Source organism: Pipistrellus kuhlii, unplaced genomic scaffold (genome assembly GCF_014108245.1).
Source record: "Pipistrellus kuhlii isolate mPipKuh1 unplaced genomic scaffold, mPipKuh1.p scaffold_m20_p_4, whole genome shotgun sequence".
In the NCBI taxonomy this organism is placed as follows: domain Eukaryota; kingdom Metazoa; phylum Chordata; class Mammalia; order Chiroptera; family Vespertilionidae; genus Pipistrellus; species Pipistrellus kuhlii.
The window spans coordinates 39,752,555-39,765,824 of NW_023425540.1; the positions used below are offsets into that span (position 1 = coordinate 39,752,555).

The window sequence follows — 13,270 nt, forward strand, 5'->3', positions numbered from 1 at the left end:
CTGTAATTTTCTCTTATTTCTTTATATTGTTGTATCCACCAGGCCAACTATTGCCTAAGAGTTAACATGCCACTTGCTCTTGTCACTCCATACATATTGTATCATATATCAAATCACATGTAACATATCACATTGCATCATATCATATATCATGTTACAAGTTGCACCATAACAGATTTATTTGATTACTTGTTCCCTATAAAATGGTAAACTAGAAGTTAATGTTTTAAGTTAAAAAGAGAGAAGAAAATTAATATTGGGCACTTAAAAAGTGAGTAAGACATTTTGATACCCACAATATTAACTGTGGTTCAGTATCAGCAGATATTTATTGAATGAACCAATGAGGAATTTTTAATCATTTGTGACTACTGTGATGGGTTTATATGGAAGGAATTAAAGCTGTAGTCTCCAGGAGACTCAGGACCCAAATCATCTATGTATTGTTACTCTGTAGTCTGATATTTCTCAGAGATTATAGGATTAGTTGACTAAGGAGAATGGAAAGTCCTGAAGACTCAAAGGTGGACCTCTAAACCAACAGAGCAGCTGTTTTACTTATATTGACACATGTTTTTACTTGATCTTTTATGCAGACGGCTATGCTGAGACAGATTCTGCTTCTGGGTGCCTCTCATTCCTAATACGTGAGCTTACAGGAACTCAGTTTTGTGAGGGGTAACATGGATTTACAAGAACACATATGTTCTTTCCATTGTTCCTCCCCCCCCCGGACTACTCTTGCCATTATGGGTTTGGGAGAGGTAATGGGACATGCTTCACACCATTTACTACCCAGCAGTGGGTGAGAGGCATTTGAACTTGTCAAGTAGTAATAATGAGCCTGTATTTGAATAGTGCTTTGTAATTTATGAAGTCCTTTCTCACAAAGCATTGATGTCAGTGCCCACTGATTATTGTTTTTACTTTCCTATTTTCTAAGTACACAGTATTTTAAATTATTTGTATCATGCCAAAGGCTTCTATTAACTCCCCATAATTCCATCACCTTTTAGGAACATGGCTTTGGTCAAAAGCTGATGGAAAACAGAAATCTGGTAAAAACTTACCTACACCTACTGCTTTGACCTCACCACACTTCTAAGCTTATATATTTTCCCTATTTCACTGATAGAACTAGAGACCTCTATATTTCAGCTTGAATTTCGATTTATTTCTTCTTTGTTTCTCCTCTTTTCCTTTGCTCTCAATCTCTATTGAAAAATAGACCAAGTGGTTCTTCTCATTTTCAAAATAGTTAATTTTTGGGCTGACATCTGGGTTCTTCTTGGGAACCATTTTTGACGTATTTCTTTAATTAGTCAGATGGGCTGCTTTTGAATAAGGAAGGAAACATTTCTTCCATTCAGCAACTGAATGTCTGTTCTTTCTGTAGATCCATTCTATTATTGGCCCAGGGAGTAAGGGTATAGAATTAAAAATATAACCCAGATATTTTATGTGGAAGATCTGTCCACTTGTTATATGCCTGAACGATGCTCATGGAGAAATAGGGCAAAAGAAATAGCCAAAGAATAATTTCTTCTCAAAGGCAGCAGGAACCAAACTAAGATACAGGCCAGCACAAATGACAAATAATGGAAAGTTTAGGATGAGAACAGTGCATGAATCATCAAGGAGGAAGAAGAAGAGTCTTGTAGATGCTTTGGAACAAGAGGAGGCCTTTGGAATGCAAAGAAGAGAATGGTAGGGACACAGGGATAATGAGGGTTGGAGGAAGTAAGAGAAAAATAAAATCCATACCTCTGTCCAACAACCTGAAAGGGAAGGTAACAGGTTAGCTTTTCTGAAGAAGTTGGGAAAAAAGGGAGAAGGGCAAGTCCTCAACTGTAGGCTGGAGGGAACGTGGCATATTTGGGGAACAGGGAGAAGCCAGATTGCAGTAGGGATTTCTTAAGATGAATTGTGGAAGAAATGGTTGAAAAGATATTTGAGATCAAACTATGGAAGAGGTCATGGATGGGAAGGAATTGGATTGAAGGAGATTGAGCAGAAGTGATTGGGACCTGAGGAGGGATTTCCTAGAGCAGAAATTATGACTGAGTAAAACAGAGGAATAAATGAAGATGAAGAGAAATTATGGAGAATGAAGTTTTAGTAAAAGGAGTTTGGCTCTTTCTGTATTGTTAGCATTGTATTAATTTAAAAAAAAATAATAACCTCTTAGAGAAAATGAGCTAGAAAGAACATGTTTTCAGGGAAAAATTATTATTGCCAACAGAGGAAGAGTTAAAGCAGCTGATTGAACAAGATAAAAAAAAAAGTGGATTAGAGAGGTACTTAAAGACTGAGGCAAAAATGATTCTTGTTAATTATTACATAGAAAATGGTTTGATAAATGATTTAATTTAGAGTCTTATGTGATTGTAGAGATTGCTTCAAAAAGTTCATATATGCCACTTATATTTATGTAAATAGTTAGTAAATCTAGCCAGACATTATAATGAAATGGAACACGAATTTGGGGACATTAAAAAGAGATTCTAGAGACTAAAGTGAAATTTGAAGAGCAAACAGTGAAACTTATTAGGAAAAAGAACGAAAATTATTTAATTAATACAAATATAGTCAAACTGAAAGGCCCAAATAATAGAGAAAATTTAATGAAAGTTATTTGTTCAATCATGTAAATTTTTGAAACATTATGGGGAATTAGGGTAGAAGTAGGATTCTAGGTTGGAACATATGATAGGAAAAGAATCTCATTGAAAAATCAAGCCCTGATTTAAAAGTGTGGTAAAGAAAAGGTGTTAGAAAAATGTGAAACAAAACTGCAGGGACCTGTGTTAGTATAAAGCACCACATACTCCTGGCTGGTGTGGCTCAGTGGTTTAATGTCAACCTGTGAACTAGGAAGTCAGGGTTGGATTCCCTATCAGGGCACATGCCCAGGTTTCAGACTCGATCCCCAGTGGGGGACATGCAGAAAGCAACTGATCAATGATTCTCTCTCATTGATGTTTCTACCTCTCTCTCCCTTTCCCTTCCTCTCTGAAATTAATAAAAACATATTTTAAGAAACAACTGAAACCAGTTTAGCTCAGTGGATAGAGTTTTGACCTGCAGACTGAAAGGTCCCAGGTTCGATTCTGATCAAGGGCATTTACCTTGGTTGTGGGCACATCCCCAGTGGGTGGTGTGCAAGAGGCAGCTGATCAATGTTTCTCTCTCACTGATGTTTCTAACTCTCTATCCCTCTCTCTTCCTCTCTGTAAAAAATCAATAAAATATTTTTTTTAAAAAGAAAGAAGCACCACATACACAGAAAGCAACATATTTTAAATGGATCCAAAGGCCAGAAAAAGGACATGATTTATTCCCCTACTTGCAAGAGACTATACTTTCGCTTTCCTGGGTTAATGTTTGTTTGTGGTCCCAGAAGAAACATTTCTTTGCTTTACTCTTAGAAAAATCATCCCTGTTTAAAACATATATTAAAACATACATGACTGCCTACTATGTGCATAGCACAAAAACTCATTAGCTTATTCTAAAAATATGCTGAAAAAAGACACTGCACAACTTGAAGCTAATTTATTGCTTTTCTCCTTTAAATCATAGAGTTCTTCAAGTTCATGTAGGAGGTGTTATGCTAAGAAAGTGGAGACTACATTATCCATGGGTTGGGGTGGAATAGGGGTAGTCAAAATGCAGCTACAGGCATAAGAGATCCATGTTCTTGGAGTAAGGAGGTGTGAATAGAACCAGAAATCGAAGGGCTGAGTGCTAGGATGTCAGACCAACAAGCTGGATCAAAACCTCAGGATACTTTGAATAGGACTGAAAGAAGAATGTCTTCTGCTTTAGAACCAGCAGATGCAGTGTGATGTATCTTGTGGTGTGGTCTTGATGAATAGTGGTATCTTAGAATTGATGTCTGGGGTGTCCTGTGAACCTAATGTTCTCTTGGGACATTTTATGATTTCTCAAGAAAGTCTTGTATGTACTTCTGCTAGGTTGAGTGTTTCATTTAATTTAAATGAGAGGTTACAGCATTGTGCATTATTATAGTTTCTTAACACAGTGTATGGACAGTTTCAGGTGACTCAAAATTATTCCTCTTCGTGCTGCTTGCTGGGCATTTTTCTCATAAAAATCTATCTATATAAAAGGCTAATATGCCAAGTGTCCTTCCCACCTTCTGACCAGTCACTATGATGCGCATTGACCACCAGGGGGCAGACACTCAATGCAGGAGCTGTTGTGATGCACACTTACAATTTACAGAGAAACGGCAGCACATAACCTTGTAAGGTAGGAACTGTTATTATCCCATGCACAGGTGTAAAAATTGAGTTCTCAGAAAAGTTGAGTGATGCATTAAGGGTACATGGAAAACTAAGGAGTTGAGGCTCAAACTCTATGCCCGCCCCCATTTTTTTTTTCTTACTGCTTGATGCTGTCGTTTAATTAACAACTAAAATTTAAGGAACACGAGTCAATTAATTGATGCCATACATAAGTAAAAAGAATCTATATTTGAGGAATTTTTATTCATATTTTATTTCCTAAGATTAAGAGAGATACAAAATGCTAAACAATGTATGTAGGGATAAATAAAAATTGCAGAATTATCCAGCACAGTAGCTGATATAAATGCACATGAACAATTAACACTCATTTCATATCGCAATGTAATTTTCTCACTGAAGCAAAAATGAATTTTCCCCTTTGGTGGAGCATCATCTCTGTCTTACTGTGGAGTATGACATGAATTTTTATGTTTTCAAGCACTCTTGAAGACAATATACTGAATAATGGCATATTTCATTTTGAAAAACCCACTCTTTTTATTTCTAGTGACCACATTCAGAACATTATTCTTAAACTTACTCTAAATAATTTATACTTTCTGTAATCTTCATTTCAGGAGTTATGAGCTTTAGTGAAACCATGCACAATAAGATAAAGGTTACCTCAGCGTGCTTGTACTGGAGTTAGGTAGTGCTAGTGAAATATTTCACATTGTTATTTGGTTCATGAAAACTAATAACCTTGAGAAATTTAATTTAGAAAGCTGCACATTTTGAGTAATATATAGATTACTTGACATGTAGGTTATTATTCAATCAAGAGATTTTATATGAAAATGTTAAATTAAATGCTACTGGCAGTTGCTAAAGATTGTACTTTTAATTATTCCATTTTTCATCCAATGTCTCCTCTTCTTTTGTCATTGACATTTTAGGTTGTTGACGGAACATTCCTTTAACTCAAATGTGTACTATCATTTCAGGTAATAGAGACACATAGTAGGCACTCAGTAAATGCTTATTGTTAAATTAATGACCTTAATTTACCATGCTCACTTTGTGGGCTACTTCTGAAATTGTCTTGGCTTCTATTTCACTTTTTCAAGAATGCGCGGGATTGCACTGGCTTCTCAGCCTCAGTGTGATTAATGAGATTTCCAAACATGTTCAAATTGGTGCTATCGAATATCTAGGGTCTGAAACTAGAGAGTTGTTGATTGAGTATGCTTATGTCTCCTCTGACTGAGGCCAGAAAGAAAAAATAGACCCTCTTAACAGGGCTTAAAGTTCTGATTGAAGATACTTTGAACTGAACATGAAGGCATGATGTGCTACATGAGCTTAAGCAAGTACTTGCTTATGCCCACATTTTCACTTAAGCTAAAAGTTTGTATATAGACAGACTAGATATAATATTACAACATTCTTAAAATGTCTGCCATATTTAATCTCTATTTTGTGAAGTGGCTCTTTATATGTTTGACTAACTCGGTGCAATGATTTCATTGGTATTTCTGAAGGCTCCATTTTGTTTTTGGAATAATTAGCCACAATCATATTTGAATACTCAGTAGTGTATGGCATGGATGAAGATATTGCTGATTAGGTAAAAAAAAAATTAGTTGATGTATAAAAGAATGCAAAACTAACTCTTGTATGTCTTTGATCATGAAGGTGTGAACTATGACTAAGCAAACAAATGATGAAGCCTCAGGAAAGGAATCCATATTACACCTTATTAAATCATTTTTGTTATATCTGTATGTGAGAGAGACAAAGCTCTATCACCCAGATCTTCTACAGTGTAAATGGTCAGCAGAAACTGGAGAGATTGACACTCTTGTCAAGGTAGCTTGCACAAGCACTCATTTAACTATCATTAATACGTGTTTTTAAATGTTTCTGTAAATGCAATAGAGAACTAAGTCACATCTATTCACAAAATACACTGTTCTGTTTATAGCAACTGGTAAGAAGCACATGCATACAGGAGTCTCATCCATTTTTTATGTTTTGAAATCATTAACTCTTTGTGGTTATTATTTTAAGTTGACAAGATCATTTTTATTCCTGTATTTAAAGGTATTATATATATTTTTCCCCTCTAAATTTAGTGTTGTTTGAAAACTTATGTCACATCATCTCAGTTCTAGCATCAAATCTGATGCAAATATAACATTTGTTTTGGGTCTCTCCATATAGTTGCTGTGCTGCTGATCATTGCATTTTGGATGACTGTTTCTCACAGAGTATGCGGTTTGTTGACAGTAGGAATAACCAAACCACCTACTTCATCCTTAGATATTGACTAAAAAATATTTTCAGGAATATAATTAAAATTATTACTGATTAGCAGATATTAAACCAGGATTCTTCTCTAGGTCTCCAAAGCCATGGTCTGTCTTAGAGGAAATGAAGTTAAGGAAGGCATTCTTTCATTGGTCACTTACTCAGTGCATACTAATGAAGCATTTGGAATGTGTGAGAGGCTGAGAACTGCCCATGGTGGGACAGCAGTGGGAAAGGATGGATGCAGCCTCCGTCTTAGAGGCAGCATAGAGTAGCAGGGAGAGCATGGGATTGTGAGTCCTGAGTCTTGCACTTCAGCTCTAGTGCAGTCATGCACTGGCTACATCATTTTAGCAGATGTATATCTCCCAAGACCCTGGTTGCCTTATTTATAAAACTAGTCATTGTACCAGCTCTAACATTTTATTATCTTATAACTTGATTTCTTTTAACTTTGACATCGGAAAATTATTTTGAAAGCATGTCATCTTTTTATAATTTGATTATTTCATTTGCTGTTTGACACTGAAGTCCTTAAACCCATTCTTCTCACATCAACACACACATGCACACACATACACACGCGCACGCACACACACGTGTGGAATGTGCATATTTGAGGACGTGCAGTGCTTATCTTATGGGCTAAGTTTGGCCCTACTCTATAAATGTGTTCAGAAAACAATATAACACAGATACTGAAGGCAGCTTGTTTTTAACTTGTAGCTAAACATGACATTCAAATGTTAATTGGATGAATAAATCTTGTTCATTTTACAGACATGGAAATGTCAATGGAATAAAACTATTTATCACACGATAATGGTCTCCTGCCGCCAGATAAATGCCAAGATGAAGATACTTATTGAAAATGTATCAAAATATTCTATTGCTATTTATTGAAAATAAAGGTTGAGGAAAAGTTCAACTTTTCAGGTCAAACATGAGAAATGCTTTGCCTGTGGTATTAGTGTATTACTATATCAAACACAATGTGCACGGTACAGAAACAGAGGGCAATTCTAAGAAATAATGGTCTCTAAAGGCCTGTTTCAGCTTTCAGCATTACTGGAATAGTGCAATGGGGGCTGGGAGGAGGCACCTAATATTTATTTAGCTATTATTAGGTATCTAACATAGTCCTGAGTGTGTTCGCTAATGTGAGCCTCATGAGAACAAGATTTTAAAATAATTACCATCCTCATTTGCAGCCACACAGAGAATAAATGCGAACACCAGGATTCAAATTCAGCCCAGGCTCCAAATCTTTCCCCTAACCACCATATCTACAGTTACACCCTATAAGTCTGAATACAATGCCTTTTAACGTAGTTTTGTTTTTTAGTAGAGTATTCCCCCAAATTTTGTTGCATTTGGTAACCGAGTATTTCTTTGTGTCTAATGACTTAATATACTGATGACTTTTCTTTAAATGATATTGACCACCTGTCTGAGAAGCACAGCACACTTGTGAGTCTTGAGGACTTGATAGTTCTGGATGGGTCAAGTAGCACTAGATTCTAGCAGTTAGGCCACCTTCTTTATAGCAGAGTGTACTTAGAAGTGCTTAGGTTCACTCCCTGCTTCCTTTTCTGAACTTAGATGTCTATTTTTCCATTTCACTTATCTTCTGCCATGTGGTCTTCATAAACACATTATTTGAATGGTTTGAATAGTAAAGAATATAGGTGAATAATTGAAGTTGTTTAAACAAAGAAAAGGGGAATTAATGTTCACTAAAGCTTTTACTAATCTCAGGTTCCTTCACCCCTAACAGCCCTTTCTCCACCTGCACAAACACTGGGTGCTTACGGCCCCCTCCTCTGGACGGTCAGAGAACTGCAGTTTTTTCTGGCAGTGACCGCCCAGTAGTTTAATTCTGATACACTATTGATATACTTGTCATAGTTTCCCTAGCTGTAAGATAGGCTCCTTAATGGAGAAACTATGTGTTTCCTTCTCTCTATTCCCTGTGGAATTCAACAGAGTGATTTTAATATTGCAGATACTCGGTCAGTGAGAGAGTGAAAGAAGCATGTGTGTGGTCTCTGATTTTAAGGTCTACAGGAAGAATTAAGGCTTCAGAGGTATCCATAGTGCACCCTTCTGACTATGGGAGTCAGTCTTTCTGATCCTTTGCCTATGCTTGTATCTATTAGTTCTCTCTAAAACACATTTGGATTCAGATTCATAAAGGCACTGAAAGAGCAGATAATTTAGCTGCTAGATAATTACAAAGAAGAAAGACGTGAATGGTTAAATTTCCTTCAGGAAGACAGTAGTCATTCATCTAGCACTCTTGATTTTTTTTTAAAAAAGTCATAACATTCTCCTGATAGTTTTAGATAGACACCAAGCACCACTGTCACACGGATTGCTGTCAGTCTTTCCCGTGCTCTTCTGCAGATGGGAGACCCTTATCTCTGAAGGACATCTGGGAAGGAGTCCACGAGTGCTATAAGATGCGGCTGCAGCAGGGACCCTGGGACACCATTACCCAACAGGTTAGAGGCAATTTTCATGTTATTGTATGTGATCCTTTCCTCTGCTCACTTTCTTACCTAGTTTCTCTTCCCAATTTTTTTTTTTACCTATCTCACTCTTCTACCTACTTACAAGCTTCAATTCTAAGACAGTTTCCTTAAAAATAACAAACCTTCCAGACCCAGTCTTAGTTTAGCCTCCCTGTTACCAACTCTCATAAAAATCTGTAATTTTTTATAGTGCTTATCACATTTTAAGTTATATATTTTGATATTTCAAAAAATAATATCCATTCTTTCACGCTATATGGTGTGCTGTCATGTAGACAGATCATGTCCATTTACCCTTCTTTTACTCCAGTACCAGCATAGTCCTTAAAATATAGTACCTGCTCAATAAAAAGGTATTAAGTAATCGAGAATAGAAACTGAATTGGCATATACACTAAAAAATATAGTGTATATTTAGCTGGTGTCACATAGGAATATTTGCAAAAAATTAACTTTTGATTAATAATAGCTTTGCAATAATGATTTAAAAAGCAGAGAAAATAGATCTGCAAAAGTACATATAAAAAGCAGATTTGCAAAAGTAGAGAAAAATAGATGTCAATCATTTATGTCATTATAGCTGCCTTGCTAAAATCAGCAGTTAATTATTTTAGAAATTTAAAAATATTCATCACCTTGCATCCAATCCCTTCTTAATTTTTTTCTTATATCAAAATCTTATTTTTCCAAGGCTCTGTTAAGCTCAATCAAAGCTTCCTTTAAAAATGACTTTATCAACCATTAACATTTTTAGGCCCTTTTATGTGTTTGATCATAATAATGACAGTTTACCTCCCAATCAACATAAGAATCCTTAGCATTTTATAAGTAGCATTTGATAATGATTACAAATGACCATTTTTTTAGGTTTTAATTGAGGACAAAACTAGATTTAAGTATATATATCTTTCACACTGCCCCTCAAATTAATTTTTTCCTCTCTCTTCCCATTTTGACCCTCCTAGATCAAGCCCTGTAGCCTCGCCTGAAACACTTAGTCAAGCTTCCCAGCCCTGGTCTTCTGCTCCTTTCCCCCTGCGCTGTACCGTTAGTCACATCTTCTTAAGCACGGCTGCTTCTCTCTTCCCCACCAGCAGAGCTGCAGCAGATTCCCAAGGGCCCATGGCATGTGGGCTAAACGCCTCCGCTGGCCCCCAGCGGCTGCCACTCCCTGGCACTGCCCTGCCCTTTCAAGCTTATCTTCTCCTTCCCTCCACACAGTCTCAGCTCCTGCCAAACCCAGCCATTCATTTCCCTGAACCCATCTTGTGCGGTTTGTTCCTGGAATTCTTCCCAGGTTTAATACTGTCCCTGTTGTTTTTGTTCTGCCTGCATATAGTCCCTTCTCTTGTTCTTTCCTGTGTTCTTTTCTCTGAAACCCTCTCAGCTCACAAGAACGCCCCCATCCCTGAAATCCTAGTTTTGTAGAATAAGTATGGTGTGGTTGCTATGATAAAAGGGTAATAAGATATAGAAGCAAATCAGCCATAAAGGTTTTCTGCAAGAGCATTTTATTTCATGCAAAATATTTTCAATTGACCTTCAAGTATGTCAAGGTGAACGGTGCTAAGAGTTTCAACTAACAATGTCTTGTCATTGACCACAAGCCATTCAAAACTGTATACTATAATACCAGAATCCATAGAGCCAGAAAACGTTTGGTTGTTAAGAGTGAAGAGAGATGGCAAAAGGATGGAAGAAGAGAGCATCCGAAGCTATACACTTCTCTTATGTTTGACTTGACTGCCTTTTTTTCTCAACTCCTTCTCGTTATGTTTTCCATCATGTCCCTCAGCCCAATTGTCAGCCTTTTCCTTTTTTTTCTCTCTAGCAGCAGTTATTAATCTCCTCACTGCAAGCCTATAGCCCAATTCCTGGTTGTCTATGTCATTTTGGGGTTTTAATTCCACAGGTCTCTGTTCTGTCATATGAATAAGATTTTGAACTCAACCCTGTTTTCTTAGTTCCCTAATATGATATTCCAAATAGATTTCATTCCATTAAAAGAATTCCTAAGTTACTAAACCAACCAAATGAACCAATCTGTACCTTACTTATTCTTAATGGAATTGATTAATATCTTTCAATTTATAGGCCTTTACGTGTCCTATAGATAGTATGTTATTGAAACTTTTTTTTCCTACATAGCCAATCACAGTAAACATTACTATTCCTAACACCAAGTGTGGGCCCAATTAATAGGAGGGATATTTGATGTAACCAAACTACATTAGAACTATAGCATTTAGATGTCCCTTTGGAATTTGTCTTATTGGGATTTATTTGTGGACAGCTCTCCTACTTTTGATAACAAACTTTGTTTAAGCTTTAGAATTGCTTATCACGGTGTTCGTCAGGCACTAAAGACCTAACAAGAGACACTCATTTGTTGCCATTGCACTACTTGGCATTTGAAAGTCATCATGAATATTTCCTTGGGAGGTCTTGGCTTCTAGTCCCAGATTAGCTAACAGGTTGGTATTTATGTACCCTTCTTTGCTTGAGAACTTTGGGAGGATTGGTCTTCATTTTTGGATGGCCCTGTTTGGAGAAAAAATAATGGAATAAAGGGGAGGGTATGATACAGCCCAAGGGGAGAATGAGCTAATACAGGGTGGGCCAAAAGTAGGTCTTCAGTTGTGAGTACATGAAACACGTAGTGTATTCTTGCGTTATTATTTATTAATTGTTGCATTATTTTCCATATGAACAATTGTAATTGTAATTGAAAATACAGCAATTAATAAATAATAATGCAAGAATACACTATGTATTTCATGTACTCACAACTGTAGACTTACTTTTGCCCCACCTTGTGTTTGGTGGCACCAAATCATAGGTTCCATTTTGCAGAATTATGCTAAAAAATCATTAGCTTGCACACTGAACATGATAATAATATCCTGTCCTCTAGAGCAGCTTAAAAACAAAAGCAGCCTTCGCATAATATAAAATGCATTTCAGTTCATTTTCAGGCTTGATTGTGCTTTTATAGTTTGTTGCTCTTCATCTTTGGTAATCACACTTCTGTTCTCTCAGCATTTGTCTTGATGATAAGGACCTGCTCATGTCAGACATGAACTCTCTCTTTTGAAGACAAGCCACTCATGAATCTCATACATTTGATTATGGTGATTACTTACCTGCTTTTGTCCAACATTACAGACTACTATTATCTCAACCCTGCAGTCTAATAAAAACTTCCTTTTTTTTTTTTTTTTTTTTTTTTAAGAACTTCTGAAAGAGAGTTAACAGGTGCCCAGGTTGGATCAGCCTAAATTGCTAGAGTGAATATGACAACAATGATCATGGGAGGTGTGGGCTCTGTGTTTTAGGGAAAGAGCTCCTGTGACCTTGGATGTATAGTGATCAGATAAGTAATTTTCTCTTAGTGGTCTCTTTTTTATAAACATGTATAAAGGTAGAGACGATAGTATAGTATACTTACAAACTCATGGATGATTTTTTTTTTTTTTTGTATTTCATCCAATGTGGAATTTTTTTTAAAGCAAATCTTAGACATCATATTATCTTGCCCATGCATGTTTAAGGAAATATCTTTAAAGGTAAGGGCTCTACACAATGTTTTATAGCAGCTTTGATCACATAGCCCATGGAAACTACCCAGATGTCCCTGGGAGTAGGGATGGTTAAACAAACTGTCATATATCCTTACCATGGAAAATGATGCAGCAGTGCAAAGGAACCAACTATCGCCCTCGTCAGTTTGACTCAGTGGATAGAGTGTCAGCCTGCACACTGAAGGGTCCCGGGTTTGATTCCGGTCAAGGACACGTACCTCGGTTGCTCAATCCCAACCAGTTGGTGTGTCTCTCTCAAATTGATGTTTCTCTCTTTCGGTCTCTCCCTCTCTCTCCCTTCCACTCTCTCTAAAAATCAATGGGAAAATATCCTCGGGTGAGGATTAATAACAACAACAAACAAAAAACACAAAGGAACAAACTATTGATATACTCAGCAACATAGATGAATGTCCAGGTAATTATGCTGAGTGTAAGAAGCTAATCCCAAAGGTTGGAATCATAGTGTATGATTCCATTTATCTAACATTTTTGAAATGACAGAACTATAGATTGGAGAACAGATTTGTGGTTGCCAGGGTGGGAGGGAAGTGGGTACGACTAGCAAAGGCAACATGAGGGAAGTGTTCTG

General features: G+C 36.7%; 1 protein-coding gene across 3 annotated transcripts in view; it reads left to right on the plus strand.

Annotated features, from left to right (window-relative positions):
• The window catches only part of ATG10 (autophagy related 10), a 183,613-nt gene that overhangs the window by 123,209 nt on the left and 47,134 nt on the right, over positions 1-13,270 (plus strand). For all 3 annotated transcript variants that reach the window (XM_045571688.1, XM_045571689.1, XM_036410163.2), the window contains one exon: positions 8,970-9,067. In XM_045571688.1, the coding sequence (XP_045427644.1) occupies positions 8,970-9,067 (98 nt within the window). The remainder of the gene's footprint in view (positions 1-8,969; positions 9,068-13,270) is intronic.